At 50.6% G+C, this 18946-nt stretch overlaps 1 protein-coding gene across 3 annotated transcripts in view; it reads left to right on the forward strand.

The window, feature by feature from the left end:
• The window catches only part of NEURL1B (neuralized E3 ubiquitin protein ligase 1B), a 49745-nt gene that overhangs the window by 13251 nt on the left and 17548 nt on the right, over positions 1 to 18946 (forward strand). For 2 of the 3 annotated variants that reach the window (XM_025389186.1, XM_025389188.1), the window contains exon 2: positions 14551 to 15096. The exons of the other annotated variant lie outside the window; for it this stretch is intronic. In XM_025389186.1, the coding sequence (XP_025244971.1) occupies positions 14551 to 15096 (546 nt within the window). The remainder of the gene's footprint in view (positions 1 to 14550; positions 15097 to 18946) is intronic. 3 annotated transcript variants of the gene reach the window in all.

The raw sequence follows: 18946 nt of genomic DNA on the forward strand, positions 1-18946 counted from the left end.
GATTGAATGTATTTGGGCCATCCGCAGGGTACTGGGTTAAGGATTTTTGATAGAAGGCTACGGGTTGTCAGTGGCCTCAGTGCTTTTGGGCTATGCTCTTGTTTACACCGACAACAAAGTGGTACCATGGATTGTTATAGGGTCACGGAGAAGACCTTTAATTATCAATTATAGGTTCTAAATGTACCTTGGCTTTTAAAGGACTAGGGTACATTATTTTTTTTCTTGACTACTTGTATATCTCTCCCTTTCTCTTTGACTGTGTCTCTCTGACTCCCTTTTTGTCTGTCTCTTCCTCTCTCTCTTTCCCTCTCCTCTCTCTCTGCTGGTCTTTCCTTGCCTCTGCCAGCCGCTTAGGCTGCTGTTCTCCCCTCTCCCTCTTCACCTAGGGGAGGGACCAGCGGGAGTGGAGCTACTCTTTCTTCCCCCAAGAAGAAAGTGGGGGTTTGTGTGAGGTTCAACCCTTGAAATTAGCAGAAGGCTCAACCCCTCAAACCAGGGATGTCTCACCTTGCCTGTCCCAGAAGGCTCAGCCCCTCAAACCAGGGGCTGTCTTGCCTTGCTTGTCCTGGAAGGTTGACCTGTTTCCCCTCTTTCCCCCTCTGAAGGTCCTTTGCACACTTCCCACTCGTGCTGTCCTCTCTGGCTGCTCCCCAAGGGAGAATTAAGCTCCTCTTTGTGTTGGTGTGCTGGTATAAATCCTATGGCAGGATCCGCCCCAAGCCATATGAGGTAGCTATGGAACCGCGAAGAGGACCCACTCTCTCCGTCCAGCAGTAGGACTTGTCACCATCCACACAAATGACACCACAAGCAACGTGGTTGGTGATCACTCACGCACACACACATTTCGCCCTCTAGAATGTGACCACCAAGGAAGTACTTTACCAGCTTCCACCGCTTCTCCTTCCTTGGTCTATGCACAGAGTCATCACCGCAGTATGTGAGGATCCTTTAAGCTAGGTTGCTGGCCAATTTTTTGGCTTTTTTTTTTTTCCCACCTACTGAGAGCTCGGGTTATTCCTCACACTGGGTGGGTCTTGATTTCTCACCCTTGAGGCTGCCACAATAGCACGGGGTGCACCTCCTCACGAGAACCAAAGACCACCCCTGGAGGGGAATGTAATCACGGGTGAGCCCCCAAATTGTTGTATATAAAGTTTCGGTGCCACAAAAGGAATAGCACTCAAATATAAAATTTTCCTTTTAATTCTCAGCAAGGCAAGTTACTTCATAGAAGGATATGCCCTTACAGATGCAGCAATGATGAGCGCACGCTTGGACAAGGGGAAGGGGTTCTTATCCCTGACGCATGTGGCCTCTGCTGCTGTGTCTTTCCCCCATTGGCTAGGATTAGACCCTGCAGGTTAAACTAATTCCGATTGGCTAATTTAAAGAGAATGAAGGGGTGAGTGTTTGGCAGGAGTCAGGGCAGAGCAGGTAGCAGGTAATCTGAACGAGTTAGGGTGGAGCAGGTGATCAGAATGAGTTAGGGGGAGCAGGTGATCGGAATGAGTTAGGGTGGAGTAGATAATCTAAAAAGGTTGCCTTACGAGGAAGTTTAAAAGTAGAAGGCAAAGAATTGAAATACTGACATATTAATTCTTTGAAGAGAAATTTAAAACTCATATCTAACAACCGCCACGTCCTCATCTTTAGGATGGGGATAATGACAGTCCCTCCCTCCCTAATGGGGCTGTGATGAGGAATAAATAGGAGATTCTAGGAGAAGTCCAAACCCAGCACAAGCTGGGAACTCTGTAAGTGGCCATTACCTTTTTTCCTTGGAGGCAAGGGATCTGTGCTCCCAAAATTGATCTGAGCGGTAGGACCAAATAATCCTGCTATAGACTATTTGAGTCAGCACCTCACATCCCCATGAGAGATGACTGGTTGGCTGGGGAAGCAATTCTGCACGATGACCGACAGCATGCATGGGCTTTGGATTCAGACCTGAGTCGAATCCTCACCCTGCTGCTTATCTGCCTCATGAACTTGTGCCAGCCCCTTACCTTCTCTGGGCCTAAAGTCCCTGTTGTGAAATGGGCTCATAGGGCTATAGAGAGGCCCAGTGAACCAAGGACTGTCAGATCACCAGAACTTAGGACACATGGGATGGAGATTCTAATCAGGGCTCCTGTGGGCGGAGGATTACCCAGGTGCCGAGGCAAGAGACTGAAGGCACAAACTGTTTCAGTACAATAAAGAAACTAGTTAGAATAAGAATAGCCATAATACAAATTAGATATAGAGATGATCATGGACAATTATCAATCATTATAAACATTATTAATCATTAGCTTTTAATATTACTCTTTGTTGCATTACTAATATAACCTAGGAATAACCGGTGGGTATAGGGTCAGATATTGAAGGGACATTGTGAGAAGTGACCTAGAAGGCAAGAGGTGAGCCCTCTGTCACGCCCACATTAGGGCCGCTTGAGGGCTCCTTGGTCAAGCAGTAACACCAGTGCCTGGGAAGGCACCTGTTACTTAGCAGACCGCGAAAGGGAGTCTCCTTTCCTTGGAGGAGTCGGGAACACTCTGCTCCACCAGCTTCTTGTGGAAGGCTGCATATGATCCAGGCCTGCCCGCAGTCATCCGGAGGCCTAAACCCCTCCCTGTGGTGCTGTGCTTCAGTGGTCACGCTCCTCTTCCACTTTCATGTTCCTCCCATAGTCCTGGTTCCTCTTTGAAGTCCGTAGTAGAGAGTGGTAGAAGGAATAGTGAAAGTCTTGAAGTCTTTGATCTTTCTTATAAGTGCATAGAAGAAAACACTGAGGTATGCTGCCTTCTCTCTCTGCTTCAGCTACCTAAGAAGGGCCCCCTGTCCAGTGATCACATGACTTGCTTCACCTTGTCAATCACTTAGAAGATTCACCCTCCTTACCCTGCCCCCTGGTCTCGTATGCAATCAATAAATATCAGCGCGCCCAGCCGTTCGGGGCCACGACCGGTCTCCCAGGCCCAGCTGTTTTCTCTTTATATCTTTGTCTTGTGTCTTTATTTATTACAGTCTCTCGTCTCCGCACACAGGGAGAGCACCCACTAAGCCCCGTAGGGCTGGACCCTACAGGCTGCAGAGCATGCCTTCCAAGCACGTAGCCCTTTACCTCTTGGGGAAGGGACTGCCTGCAGGCATCCCCAGTCCACGCTCACCTGCTCTCAAGAGCCCTTCAGGCATCTGGGGGAAGCCCTGCGTGGTGGGTGAGCAGGAGAGAGAAGAGAAGGCTGCATCTTCAGAGAAGGACGAGACACGCATCAGAGTCACTCCCTGGGGGGCCTCAGAGCCGAGCATGGCTGGGAAGATGACATTAGCTGACCTACCTTGTGTCAAGCACTATGGTGTCCTCCTCCCCTGCAGGGATGACTTCTGCACTTTGCCGGCAGGAGCCACAGCATCTTTGTCATAGCCTTGGGAGCCAGGCTGGTATGAGTTCAAACACCCATGCCACAATTCCTGGTCATGGGCAGCTCACCCAACCTCTCTGAGCCGCCCTCCTCCCTGGGAGGGGGTCTGGTAGCCATCACCTCCTCCAGCACCATCAGGAGGTTCCTGCAAGGTCCTATGCGTGGGGGGCCATTGTCCCCTGGGAGGTCTGCCTCTCCCATCAGGCCCTACCCCCAATTCTTTTTCCGGCCTCAGGGACACTCAGCCCTGGGGCTCCATCCCCCTGCTGTAATCAGTCACTTTCTTCCTTTTTTAGATACTTTGCTTATTGTTCGTCCCAAGTTCCGCCAAATTGTGGTCTTTGAGCAGCTCAAAACAAGCTGATTGATGACATCCACCACCATCCCTGCCCCACCCCCAGCCACAGCTTCCTGCCTGAGACGAAGCCAGGGCATTGCTCACCCTCTGTGCCAGAAGGTGGATTAAGCTACTTGTACGTAGTCTAGCTTTCTTCTTGCAGGTCAGGATGTGAGAGACCTTGGGGCCAGCAAGCATTTTGCCCAGCTGTTGGGGTTGTAAAGAACATTTCCTCAGTCCAGGAGCAAGAACAGCATTGCTCCAGGGGAACTTGGGCCAATGGGTCTATTGCTCCAAAAATACTGCCTTTCAGGCCTTGCAGGTGCTCTCCTGGGGCTGAAGTTGGGAGCAGTCAGGCTTCTGGGCACCACCCAGGCTGGGGGAGTGGCTGTCCTCAAGGCAAAGAGAAGGAGGAACGGCAGGCCTGGCACCTCAGCCAGCTTATCACTGGGCAGCTGCCAGGGGCTGCCAGGAGGAGAAGCAGGCGCTGAGGGGCAGGACCGCGTCAACCGTTGGAAGAGACGTTCAAAACCTGGACTGTTTTCTCACGCCTGCCATGCTGGGTCACTTTGACTGGCAGGGAAGAAAGGAAGGCCCAGGGTTTCAATCTCATTTTTCAGAGAGGTGGATCCACAGGGGTTTCTTCCCTGATCCAAACCCTTCAGCAGCCCCCAGAACCTTCTGGAGGACTTCAACCTCCCTGCATGGCCTTTAAGACCCTTTGTGATACTGCCCCTGACTCCCACTCCGCTCCCCTCTGCCTTCTGGCCCGTACTTCTTGCAGTTCCCCAGTGCTCTCAGCTGATTCTCATCTCCAGGCCTTTGCGGGTGCTGTTCCCTCTGCCTGAAACACACTTCCCCATCCTTTATCATCCTCCCAGCCCTGCTTCCTCATTCTGCAGCTTCTCAGTTCCCCTGAGAAGCTGTCGCCACTGCCCCAGCCCTCCCTGGCCACCACCCTGTGCAGCCATGGGGTCTGCTTATGTCCATCCTTGCGGCTGGTCTCAGCTCGAGGGGGCAGGGACAGTATGTGACTTGTCAGTGCATGTACCCAGCAGCCAGCGCGGGCCCTGGCCCAGAGCAGATGCTCTGTAAATGTCAGATGAAGGAGGAAGTGATGTACTCGAGAAGGAATGAGGGCACATTCCCCCCACCTCTCACTGTAGTGGGGCCCTAGCCCTGGGAGCTAGCGCCTCTGAAGTTGGAGTTTCCTGGGTCCCTTTATCAAGAAGAGGCCTCAGTCAAGGGGCCCGGCAGAGGGTCGGAGTCAGCTTGGGAATCCCAGCCCCTGCTAAGCATGCTTTGAGGGGGCGTCGGGATGACCTCACCCCCTGGGAATTCTCGCATCAGAGCCCACTCAAGCTGAGAGGTCTGCCACTTAGGCCTGGATGGAGTGGGCTTTTCTCCCCACAAGCAGCATCACGACCTCTGGCCTCTCCCTGGGATGTCCTTGCAGCTGTTGACGGGGTTTTGTTTGCAAAGCAAAGAGAGCAGAGTGGCAGTTTCCAGCGCGGGCTGGCCCTTTTCCCTTGGGGATGCTGGCCAACCAGGCCTCTGAAAAAGGGAACAAAGTCCCAGTAAGCTAGTGTCTGTCTCCTGAGTGTCTGTCACTGCCCCATTTGGCAGAGGTGAGGAAGGGTTAGTTATGTTTTTTCTTTTCTTTTTATTTATTTTTATTTTTATTTTTTTTTGAGATGGAGTCTCCCTCTGTCACCCAGGCTAGAGTGCAGTGGCATGATCTCAGCTCACTGCAACCTCCGCCTCCTGGGTTCAGGTGATTCTCCTGCCTCAGCCCCCCGAGTAGCTGGGATTATAGGTGCCCGCCACTACGCCTGGCTAATGTTTGTATCTTTAGCAGAGGCAGGGTTTCACCATGTTGGCCAGGCTGGTCTCGAACTCCTGACCTCAGGTGATCCGTTCACCTCGGCCTTCCAAAGTGCTAAGATTACAGGCATGAGCCTCCGTACCCAGCCTGGTTATGTTTTTTTCTAGCCCACTTTTAAACCCATCAATGGAAAATGGAACTTTGTTGGCAAAGGTGACTGATATCTTGGCCCCTCTGGATATGGCAGGAAGCCTTGCTAACTACCAGCCTTGCCTTTTCTTCTCTCTAGAGCACAGCCTGCCCCCCTCACCCCAACACACATGAGCGCCATGTTGCTTCCTACTGCCAACAACGCTGGTTTACATTTTGGACTTGGGCAAATGTCATTTGAACCAGAGATTTCTCACTCAAGATTTATAGTCCAAGGACACATGTTGTGAAGGTCCAGGTCCAGGAAGCCCCTGAAGTTGAAGATCAGATTGTGCATGGTGTCTGGGTGTGTTTCTGGGGGGAAAGCCCCTATACATTTTATTGCTTCTAACAAGATCCATGAACCATTCCCCACACCCCGCCAACACAAAGGTTATGGCAGTTGCCTTGAAGAAGGGGTAGGGTGGAAGAAAGCGCATGAGCCTGCTCCTCTCAGACCCTCAGTTTCCTCATCTGGGAAATCAAATCACTTACATCAGAGTGAGTGGTAAAGCTCACTCTGGAGAGTTTTTCTAAAGATTAAACCCAATCAACCAAGACATGTACCCAGTACATAGCAGAGGCTCAGTGAAACTCCAGTGTAATCCTCACGTTCAAAGGAAGAGGCAGAATAGACCATTCTTCCATTTGGCAATTCCCTTTCCTCATGGAGAGGAATCTGCCGAAAACCTCAGCCAGCATGCCATCTGCGGAACGCCGGCAGGCTGGAAGCCGGCGTCTCGGGGCCAGAGTATCGGGAGCTGTTGCTTCCTGCCATCCTCCTGACGGTGACTGCCATTTCCTTGGGCTCTTTTTAGATCAAAGGAAGGGCTAGGCTGGGGAGATGAGTGAGGATCATTCAGGGGGTGGCACAAGGCGCATTTAGGACACCTGCTGGGATGGCTTAAAAATAGGCCTCTGTCCTTGGACACCACGTGGAAGCGACCGCAGGGTTTTCAAGAGGCCTCTGCTGGCCAAGGTTATGAGCCCTCCACGGGAGAAATGTTTCCGAACGTATTTTCCCAGCTGCCACAGGTAGGCATCTCTGACCCAGGAACAAACCTTTCCTAGTCAAAGGAACTAAATAAGGTGGTTAGAGGAGGAGATCAAGCGTTTAATGAGCACCTACTACATGCCACACACTGTGTGTCTGATGGGTTTGCTCTGTGCCATCCTCACAACAACCTTGCAGTGTAGAGATGACTTTTCCTACTTTTCTAGGTTGTTGGGGGCTGGGGGGGAAAGAGAAGTTAAGTGTGGACCTCCAGATCACACAGCTAATAAATAAGCAAAACCAGAATTTAAACCCAAGTCTGACTCCAAGCCTGTGCTCTTTTTCACCACCTCTCAAACTGTGATGTAGAAATAAAAAGCAAGAAAGAGATGGAGGTGAGAGGGCAGGGCTTACCCAGCGGTTGGACGTGTTATTTCCCATGGGGAAGGGAAGGGAATGTTGTTTATTCAACATCTACTATGTGCCAGGACTTCTGCTGGGATTTTTCTATGCTCTCATTGCCCCTGCCAGCAGCCTGAGACAGGGGTCTAAGGTCACGTGCCATTTACAGATGACAAAACTGCAGCTCTGGGAGGTACAGTGACTTGCTCAAGGCTTTCAGACAAATCAGTAGCAAAGCACAGGCTTTCATCCAGAGCCCATGAAGAAAACTTCACAGCCACTCAGGTAGCAGTTCTTATGTTGACTTGCCTTCCAGAAAGACTTGCAAGGCTGGGCAGTGGTGACCCTCACAGCCAGAGCAGAGTTCCCCCTCCCTAACCACAGGCAGACACTCATCACCCACCCTCCAAATCTCTGCCATGCATTTCGTGTCCGGGCACTGTTTCCTTGACTAACTCCTGGAAAGACGCTGCCCTCTAGACTTGGCGGGGCTGGAGCAGCCTGTGATTAACCATGGAGGTTGGGCTGGGCATGGTGGCTCATGCCTGTAATCCCAGCACTTTGGGAAGCTGAGGTGGGTGGATTGCTTGAGCCCAGGAGTTCAAGACCAGCCCCAGCAACCCTGACTCTACAAAAAAAATAATAATAATAATTAGCCAGGTGTGGTGGCACACGCCTGTAGTCCTAGCTACTTGGGAGGCTGAGGTGGGAGAATCACTTGAGCCCAGGAGTTTGAGGCTGCAGTGAGCTGTGATAATGCCACTGTACTCAGCCTGGGAGACAGAGCAAGACCCTGACTCAAGAAAACGTTTAAAAAGCCATGGGATTGACCAGGCGCAGTGGTTCACGCCTATAATCCCAGCACTTCAGGAGGCTAAGGCGGGTGGATCACAAGGTCAGGAGTTCAAAACCAGCCTGGCCAATATGGTGAAACCCTGTCTCTACTAAAAATACAAAAATTAGCCAGGTGTGGTGGCGGGCACCTGTAGTCCCAGCTACTCGGGAGGCTGAGGCAGGAGAATCGCTTGAACCCAGGAGGCGGATGTTGCAGTGAGCCGAGATCACGCCACTGCACTCCAGCCTGGGTGACAGAGCAAGACTCCATTCCAAAAAAACAAAAACAAAAAAGCCATGGGATTTGGGCCAGGGCTGTCCCTTCTCCCTTCTATGAACCAGAAGGGCAACTGCAAAGGTCTCCACTGAGTTCCCACCTCCCAGAAATCACACCTCCCCGACTTCTTCTTGGAGTCCCTGGACTCAATTCTTGGCCACAAGTGGGGGGCGCGGCTCATTGGCCAGGGGCCAGCACCCACCCAAGGCCAGCAGGGCCTCGGTCTTTCATGCGAGGGTGGCCAGTGGGATTTAGTCGCTGGTGTGGTTTGGGGGCCTCTTCCTGGCAGATGAGGTTTTATTTATTATTATTATTATTATTATTATTATTATTATTATTATTATTATTTTACCAGCGACAGGGTGTCCGTTTGAGTCTAGTCCTGGTGCCAGAAGCTAAGAATCTGCACCCACAGACTTGGCCATTTGGGGGAACAGCTGTAGTGACTGCCAGGAGGCGAACGGTGGGGGACATTTGGCCCTCGATGGAATATTCCACAGCCTTGAAACAAGCAGAGAAGGCCTGGGAGCGGTGCGGGGAAATGCTTTTGCTGTAATGTTGAGTTAGAAAAGAAAAAGCAGGATACAAAATTGGCTGTGCATTCTGATGGTAAGAAAGTCAGGAAACTACTTACATTACTGAGTACTTCAGTGGTACTTATGGAAAAAAGTTAGGATGGGGAAAAGCACGGGCTGGGGATCAGACAGGCTGGGTCACATCTCAGTGCTGCCGCCTTGCAGCTGCGGGGAAATGTCTTTGCTGCCTGGAGCCTTGTTTTCTGCTGGATAAATGGAGACCCCAATCCTGTAGGTGAAGGTTTGTTTTAAGAATTAGCTGATATCATGTGTCAAAAAAAAATCCAGCACAGCCATGGTACATGGTGAGGGCATAGCCCACGGTTCTCATGTGAGATCGATCAGGACTGGGACAATGCAAAATGCAGAGACAGGGTGCAAAAGTGGGGAGAGGCAGCAGGCGGTGGGGTAGATCTTTCTCCTCTTTTCTGAACTTTCTACGATGTGGCTGTTGTGTTTGTTTTAGCAATTTAAATGAGAAAGTTCAGGTTTGCCATTGACATCTCCAAACTAGGATGATCCACAGGGCCCCTGGAGTCCAACCTCCACATTTTTCTGTTTCTTATAGGAACCGCTTTCCCTGAACCCAGCTAAAAGCAGATGCTGGTGTACTATTTGCGATTGCTTGTTGTTTTTCTTTTATTTTAAGCATCTTCAATTTGTGTAAATAACACATCCTCTTAGAAACTTTTTAACTCTAGTTTTCTTTATCTCACGTCAGAGCTCTGGTCTCGGGGGGCGGCGGTGGGGGGCTGGAAATAAGAGTGTTTATCTCTTATTCCCTGAAGGAAGTCAGATCATATAATCAAGATTAAACAAATATGTAAACTTCGCTGGTTTCTTGGCCGCATTTTATCCTAACATATAGTTGGTTTTGCAGGAAACTTCCCCTATAGTAACAAGGCAGTACTTCTCTCCACCCCAGTATTCATTTAAATTGCAGGCCGCTCTTAAAGAACATCTCTTGGGATTCCCAAGCCCTTCTGTAAAGAAACTCTCCGACGGAGAGATGAGGTCAGAAAACAACAGTGAAGGGGAGGGGAGATAAAAATCATCAAATAAGGCTGGCCATGGCCGCTGGTGCTCAGAAGGGCTTTTGATCTGTGGTCATATTTAATGTTTCCTGGAGGATTTGGCAGCTGGAGGGGGCCTTGGCCTGCTGGGCACTGGGCGAAGCTGCACCAGGAGCTGAGTGCCTTGTACAAGGCCACCGTGAGCATGGACAGCACAGGCCTCTGCTGTCCCTGAGCTACCTCCGCCGATGGTCTACACCCGGTGCTGCTTCCCCTGCTCATTTGGGATTTGTCCCTTCCTCTTAACCTCGTGGTTCTAGAGATGGCCCACAGCCTGACTCTGTCCACCCTCCTTGCTGCCCTGGAGGCCCCTCCCTGACAGGCAGTGTGGGCGTGGCCGTGGCCCTGCTCTGCCAAAAGCCCTGTAGTAGCTCCCTCTTGCCCGTGCAGTGCAGTCTCAGTCTCTTGGGCTGGCATTTAGGGCCTTCCCATCTGGTTCCTGTGATGTCTGCAGCACCCTCGCCCTCACCTCTGCAAGGCAGTGACTGCCCAACCTGGCACACCCTCTGCCACACCTACCATATCACTTTACCCTCCCTCCAAATTCCAGCCTCTCCCTGCTTCTGCCCCTACCGTTCCCCTTGGCTCCCTCTCCTCCCTCGAGACCTGGCTCAATGGGCATCCCACTATTCCCAGCCCCTAGCTGAGTCCAGGGCCTCCTGCAGGTCCCTAGTCCCCCCAGTGCCATCGCCTGAGATGGTCTTTATCATGCCTGTTGTCATTGGGCATTCAGCTGTGTGTCTGCTTGACCTGGAGAGACTCAGATCTCCACGAAGGCAGGATGTGTGTGATCTGCAGGAAGGAGTACTGGATGAAGAAATGAATGAGCAGTGGAATGAACATTTTGTCTGCTACCTGTGCCAGTCCAGTGCCTGGCAATTCTGCCCAGGGATGAAGGAAGTCAATAGGCAGCCTCTAGTCTCCCTCTCCTGCCTTAGGGGTCTATGGCCCAGCCCTTCTGTCAATCTTGTGTTGGTTTCTAAAAGGCAGAGAGACTATGGTAAAATGGTAAAAAACAAACAAACAACAACAACAACAAACAGAGCTGGGATCACACACACCTGGCTTCAATCCCTGGTTTCATCTCTGCCCTTAACTAAACCAGCTGTGTAACTTTAGGCACGTGACTCGACCTCTCTGAAACTCCATTTGTTCATCCATGCTGGGGATGGATAACAGTAGTCCTTACCTCATAGAGACACTACTAGGATTAAATGACGAAATGCATGACACATGACCAGCCCAGAGGAAGTGTCTGAATGCGCCGTGATTCTATCAGTCAGGACATTGTTGGTTGCTAGTATCAGAAACCCAGCTCAACCTGGCTTAGAGCAGAAGAGGGCGCCCCTAGCCAAAAAGTCTGCCATCATCTGATTGGCTACCCTAGTCTCTAGAGTTGGAGTGAGGTCAATCCACTAGCTGGCGGAAAGCAAGATCTCCCAAGGAAAACTGGAGCATAGTAGCCAGAAAAAGAGGGATGGATACTGGGCAGGCAGAAACAGCAGGTGCCCCCACGACTAACTGTGGTGGGCGGTGTAGAAAGGCGGAGGCCTTCACCACAGCCCAACGCTGAGGGAGGTGGTGCTCAGCCACCCCTCCCGGGCCTTACCCTTCTTGCATGAAAATGACCTCCATATTCTGCCTCCCTGCATCAGGGGTGGCCTGGCCAGAAGAGCCCAAGAAAGGGCTTTCTGCCCTGACCCTGACTGACCTTGAGCTTGGGCAGACCCCTCTCCCTCTGATGGCCCATTTTCCCATCTGTAAAATGGGCTTGTTGGAGAAGACGATCCCTGAGGTCTGCTCAAGCTCTCACTGTAACACAGGCAGCAACTGGTGTTTATCAAGCCTGGTGTGTGCTGAGCCCAGAGAAACCAAAGATGGCATGGACAAGCCCCTGCCCTCCGGGATCTACTACTGGTATCTCCCTACCCTGTCCTTACCACCATTCTGCTTCCCATTCAAGTGTCTGTTATAGAACCAAAAAGTCAGCTGGGTGTGGTGGCTCACGCCTGTAATCCCAGCACTTTGGGAGGCCGAGGTGGGTGGGTCACTTGAGGTCAGGAGTTCAAGACCAGCCTGGGCAACATGGCGAAACCCTGTCTCTACTAAAAAAAAATTAAAAATAAAATAAAAATTAGCCAAGCATGGTGGTGCACACCTGTAATCCCAGCTACTCAGGAAGCTGAGGCAGAAGAAGGGCTTAAACCCAGGAGGTGGAGGTTGCAGTGAGCTGAGATCATGCCATTGCACTCCAGCCTGGACAACAGAGAAAGATTCCATTTAAAAAAAAAAAAAAAAAAAAGAACCAAAAGGCCTTTTTCAATTTGTTTTATCTATTGAATATAGTTGAAATGTCCAAAGCAAGTAGACTGAATGTTTTCTATTTTCCTATATAAAAATGAATGAAAACCTTCAAAGCTGTACTACCTTCAAGACATATCCAGAATCTAACCCCTTCCCACCAGCTTTACTGGCACCCACCCCTGATAGGAGCCATCATGATCTCTGCCATGGAATAATCCAGGAGCTTTGCTGGCCTGAGCATCCTTGCCCCCGCCTCCCAGCAGTCCACTCTGCACACCGTGGCCTGGGCACTCCTATCATGTCTCTCCTCTAAACCTTCAGTAAGGTCTCATCGCATTCAAAGTAAAATGGTTAAAGAAAAATCAAACAACAGGCTCTCCCCACTCCCCACCCCAGCTCTGATCTCATTTCTACCCGCTTCCCTCCTTGCTCCCACCATTCTGGCTACACTGGCTTCCTTGTCATTTCTCAGCCACACCTCAGGGCCTTTGCACTTGCTGTACCTCCTACCTGGAATGATCTTCCCCCAACCACCCTCCCAGCTCATTTGCTTCCCTCCTTCAGGCTTCGGCTCCAAAGTCACTCATCAGGGAGGCCCTTCCGCAAAGTCCTAAGAAAGCACCTCTCTCTGCCCCGCCTCGTTGACTGAGTTTTACTCTGTAATGCTTCCCACCAGGGAGAGTATGTTTTTTATCGTCTGACTTTGCCCACTGGAATGTCAGCTCCATCAGAGCAACAACCTTGTCTGTCTTGGTGATTGCTGTATTCCCAGTGCCCGGCATGGTGCCTGGTGCATGCTACGCACTCGCTTCATATGTGTTAAGTGAATGAATGACTGAAGCCCCTTATGTTCCTTTCTAATGTGGAACCTTGGCTTTTTTATTCCTTATATTTTGTCTTCTGTGGGCCAGCAGCTTCTGTTTGGAGAGCGGCCTCCCAGCTTCCAGGCATGATTTCCCCTTCCCGTGACTGGGCCTTCCTTCTTCCAGGGCCTGGGGAGGGGCTCCATGTCTTGTTTGCCTCGTCATTGCCTCTCCCTCTTCATTTTCCCCTGCCCTACCTCCCATCAGGCTCAGCACTCATCGAACCACCCCGCCCCCGCCTGCACTCTGTGGTGCGCCCCGAGCACAGTGCACCCCGTGGCTGGGCGTGGGAGGAGTGGTCTTTCATTCCTGGGGTCGCCATTCTTCTCATTGTGTGCCTTGGGCGGCCTGTGGTTTGTGAGAATTTGCCATGTAAATTGTAGTCAGCTGCTGGGTGAAGAGCAGCAGAGATTCATGTAGTAATCACCCGCCCTGCCACCCCCCAGGATCCCAGAGCCCCCCAGGAACCGCCCCTAGGATGGGAGGAGGAAAGGCAGGGAGAGAGGAAGAAGCCCACTTGACATGGAGCCACCTGGCTTTGTGACCAGGTCCTTTGAAAGACCACCCCGGGATTCCCCAGGTCCTTCAAAGCAGAATGTCTTTAGAAATGAACCCCAAAGGTGTCCGTTCCGGAAAAGCCAACGTTGCTCATAAGCAATGCCTTCATTTTCTGTGGCTGAGGGGAGGGGAAGTCCCTGAATCCTGGCTTGGATGTGCTTTGGAACCTCAGTAATATATATCATCAGTAATAATATCATGATTAATGACTTTTGTTACACACACACACTGTGCCAGGTAGTACTCCAGGGACTTCATCCACATTCTCTTTCAGCAGCTGTGTGAGTGGAGTCATGTCCCCGTTTTCCAGGCAAAAAGACAAGCTAGAGAAGTGACAGCTCTGCCCCATACCTCCCACCTAGGAAGTGCCAGAGCTGGGAATCAGGCTGCCATGGCCGTTTCTATTGACTGACCTGTCTTAGCTTTTGAATAAAAGCAGGGGAGGTATTTGGATGCTCTGCACAGAGAAAAGCAGCCAAATACCTCCACTACTAACCCCAAGAATCCAGGACTTTTGGAGGCGCTCTGTGGCCCAGAGGTGGCTCCGGGAGGTCCTTGTAGATTTGGAGGGATTTGATGGGGATGGAGAAGTGATTTGGCCCCTGGCTGGCTGTCGTGACAAGCTCTTGGTGTTGGCCCCTCTGACAGTGAAACAGCTCTAGTGCTTCACCACACACGCACTAAACCTTGGTTTGCTTATCTGTGGAATGGGTATGGTGACTGCTGTGGCAAAGAGATTAGGGCCGGTTAGGGCCGGTCGCCGTTTGGTGTAGCCTAGAACCTTCTTATCAATAACCAGTCCAATTAAGATGGAATTTCAAATGAAAATGACTGTTAAATAAAGACCAATCGGGGCCCGCAGGAGTTCGAAGGAGGCCTAACCGTGCTGCCTGTCTCTTTCCGCAGACCCGAGCCCACCGGCGCGCCTCCTGGCCACCCGGCCGTGCTGTGGCCCCGGTCCCGAGCGGCGCCCGGTCCTGGGCGAGGCGCCGCGCTTCCACGCGCAGGCTAAAGGCAAGAACGTGCGGCTGGACGGCCACTCGCGCCGGGCCACGCGGCGCAACAGCTTCTGCAACGGCGTCACGTTCACGCAGAGGCCCATCCGGCTGTACGAGCAGGTACGGCTGCGCCTGGTGGCCGTGCGCCCGGGCTGGAGCGGCGCGCTGCGCTTCGGCTTCACTGCGCACGATCCGTCGCTCATGAGCGCCCAGGACATCCCCAGGTACGCCTGCCCCGACCTGGTCACGCGGCCCGGCTACTGGGCCAAGGCACTGCCCGAGAACCTGGCGCTGCGCGACACGGTGCTGGCCTACTGGGCGGACCGCCACGGCCGCGTGTTCTACAGCGTGAACGACGGCGAGCCGGTGCTCTTCCACTGCGGCGTGGCCGTGGGCGGCCCGCTCTGGGCGCTCATTGACGTCTACGGCATCACCGACGAGGTGCAGCTTCTGGGTAGGTCGCGGGCGCGGCGCTCCCTGGGGACCTGGCAGTGGTACCCTTGCGCGTGGGTGTGTGTTTCATTAGTAGCCACAGTCACTTACGGAGGGCTCCTTTTGCTAGGCGTGGCACTAAGCGCTTTACGCCCTTTAACTCATTTATTTCTCACAACCTACCCTCCCGTTTTACAGATGCGAAAACTGAGGCATGAAGAGGTTAAATTATTTGTGCTGCAAAGCCAGGATTGGGACCCACATGGCTTGAACCCATGCTCTGGGCCAGGGTCATTCACTAACTCATTCCTTCATTTCCTAGTTTATTTGTTCATTCATTCACTCACTCTTTCATTTACTCATTCGCACATGTATTCATTTGCTCGCTCCTTCGCGCATTCATTCACACACTTCCATTTGCTCATTTAGTCGTTCATTCACCCACTCAGCGTCAAACTTAGGCTCTGATCATAAACACCCGTGGAGTACCTCCACGGCACGTGCAGAGAGGAGTTAGGTGTGGCAAACCCTGGCCCACATTAAGGGGCTTGGGGTGCTGGGGAGGCTGACAGGTGTGAGCCCGATTCTCACGGAGGAGGCAGCCGCTAATGCCCAAATCCTCATGGTGAGAATTCATGGGAGTAGAAGTTTGCTGCCTGTATCTCAAGAGCTTTTTTAAAAAATTGTAAAATTCACATAATAGAACAGCAACCATTTTTAAGTGTACAGCTGAGTGGCATATAGTTGGCAACCATCACCTCTATCCAGCTCTAAAACATGTCATCACCCCAAAGGGAAACCCTACCCATTAAGCAGCCACTCCCTATTGTCCCCTCGTTCCAGCCCGGGCAACCACTCATCTGCTTTCTGTTTGAGACCTTAGCGCTTAAACCTACAGATTGCACCGGAACCAGCCCAGCCTCGACCTCTTGGGGAGTAAAGGGAGAGCAGGTTTGTCAGGGAATCTGGACACAGCTCTTGGTGTGGCTTACATGCATTGCTGAAATGCATGGATCTAAAGGTTTGCAGATGTTGACAGACTGATACACCTGTCCATAACCCCAGAGTTGATCCTTCTGAGTCAAGCCTTCTCTTCTCCAGAGGTAGCCACTCTTCTGATTTTTCACCATAGGTTAGTTTTGCCTGTTTTTGAACTTCATGTGAATGGAATCACACAGTATTCACCCATTGGTATCTGGCTTCTTTATCTCAGCATCGTATTTTTCAGATTCATCCACACTGTTGTTGTAGCAGTAGTTTGTTCATTCTTATTGCTAAGTGTGCTAAGCTGTATCCCAGAGCTGGATGACCAGAGTTGGTATATCTGAATGTTTGAGCTATTTCTGGCTTTTCAGCTGCATCTTGTGGGAGAACCCTGGCCTGGGCTTCTTGCTCCTCTACCTCATCCCCTTCATTAGCCCACCATTAGGCAAGGAGGAAAGATTCATGCATCCAAGCTATGCCCCAACCCACAGAAGTAGGGAGACAGTAGAACATCTGAGTGGTCAAGAACAGAGTGCTGGATCACATAGACCTCTGTTCTGGAAGTGACTCTCCATTTGCCAGCTGTGTGGCCTTGGCCAGGTGACTGAACCTCTCTGTGCCTCAGTTTTTTTTTTTTTTCATCTGCAAAATGGACTCATGATAGCACCCACCCCATGGGATTATTGATAAGGTTACATGAGATGATGTCTAAAAGGGATGCAGCACAGTTCCTGGCACAGAGAAGGCACTCAAGAAGTAACAGCTAAGAAATAAGAAGCTCTGCCCATTTGCAAGTGAGCCGGAGCATGTGTCCAAATTCCAGGCTTAGACCAGATTGTGAAGAACTACCCACCCTCCAAGCTGGAGCCTTACTTGGGCATTTTAACTGTGTCCCCTCATGCTCTTCTCCATGAAAGGCTTTGTTATTTCACCTCCAGGAGATACAGGTTTCTGAAACCTAGATTTCCCGTCATCTTTTTTGGAGCTCTTTGTTCCTATCCAGCAGGGAAGCAATCCCACCTCATTCACCTGCTCATTCGCAGCCCATGTCTCTGAGTAACAGCCAAGAAATCACAGCCACTCCATAATCAGCTCAAGTGGATTCGGATTTTTTTAAAAAAAATACAAATTGGAAGCAGCCTCTGATGACTTAAGGAGGCTGCATAAATCTGTGAGGTGAACTCCCCCCCCCCCCCACTCCATTTCCTTATTCAGCAAACCCTTATTGAACTGCTACAACATTCTAGGAAGGGAGAGGTAGAGTCTGCTGGAACGTCAGTGTGACATGGCAGACGTGAGCCTCAGCTTCCCTTATCTACAGGTCATCCCTGAGCTGTGCTCATTGATGGAAAGTACCTGGCACAGGTGCCACAGGACAATGATCACAGAATTATTCTGTTCTTTTTTTTTTTTCTCTCTGCATCATATGATCTGCAGGAAACACAAACATAAAAGAGGAAAATGGGATTAGAAGGAATTTCATCCATGGGTGATAAGATCATGGGTGAATTTTACTTATATCTCTGAGTCACCTTTTAAAAATACATATATGTAAAGAGCTTGTATTGCTTTTACAGTCAGAAAGAGCAATAAGGTTTATTGTCCTTTCTGAAGGTTATATGAGATAACAGAGGGGAAGTTTCTGACACGTGATTGAGGCTCAATGAGTGTTTATTTTCTTCCCAGAGGAAAAGCAAGTTGTCATTGGTTACATCTGGGTAAAGGGATTATGAGTGACTTTTTTTTCCAAGATAACAAAGATTTATAATCAGGAAAAACGTTACAATAACATAAGAAGCTAAGCAGTCATGATTTTGTATGGTTTAAGTGCAGGAGACAAATACCCTGCTGTTTCCAGGACAGGATGAGGCACCATGAGAACATCAAAAATCCCACCCGCAATCTCCCAATACCTGGGAGGATTTGGCTTCCTGAAGGTGGTGTCCAAGGTACCCAATGGATACGTAAAGAGACAGCCAGTTTCTGTGCTGTCCTGAGCACTCTGAACTCCTTTCCATCGCAGGGAACAAGGGGCTGACATGGTTCCTTTAGAGCTTCCCAGTTGTAAATTCTAGAATTGAAAACCCCTGAGACCCCTTCATTCCTCCCTCACCACAATCAGGTCGCACCTGATAAAGCCTGAAAACCAACAAAAAAAAGTGGCATTTGGGTAAATAGGGTTGTCAAACTAAGCAAATACAAATATAGGACATCCAGTTACATTTGAATTTCAGATAAACAAGGAAAAAAATTTTTTTTGACACAGGGTTTCATTCTTGTCACTCAGGCTGGAGTGCAGTGGCATGAACACAGTTCACTGCAACCTCGACCTCCTGGGGCCAAAGAATCCTCTTGCCTCAGCCTCCCAAGTAGCCAGGACCACAGGCTCATGCCTGGCTAATTAGGAAAATTTTTTAGTACAAGCATATCCCATGCAATATTTGGGACGTACTTATGCAAAAAAAAAAAAGTGTTTATCAGAAATTCAAATGTGGCTAGGCGCAGTGGCTCACGCCTGTAATCCCAGCACTTTGGGAGGCCGAGGCAGGTGGGTCACCTGAGGTCAGGAGTTCGAGACCAGTCTGGCCAACATGGTGAAACCCCATCTCTACTAAAAATGCAAAAATTAGCCAGGCCTGGTGGCAGGCTCCTGTAATCCCAGCTACTTGGGAGGCTGAGGCAGAAGAATTGCTTGAACCTCGAGGCGAGGTTGCAGTGAGCCAAGATGGCACCAATGCACTCCAGCCTGGGTGACAGAGCAAAACTCCATCTCAAAAAAATAAATTAAATAAAAACATGTAACTGAGCATCCTGCATTTCATCTGGCAATCCTTGTCTAAGAAGCATCCACCCCATCTGTGGGGCTGGGGTGTGTTTTATTTGCCCTC

This window comes from Theropithecus gelada, chromosome 6, assembly GCF_003255815.1.
Source record: "Theropithecus gelada isolate Dixy chromosome 6, Tgel_1.0, whole genome shotgun sequence".
Classification (NCBI taxonomy): Eukaryota; Metazoa; Chordata; class Mammalia; order Primates; family Cercopithecidae; genus Theropithecus; species Theropithecus gelada.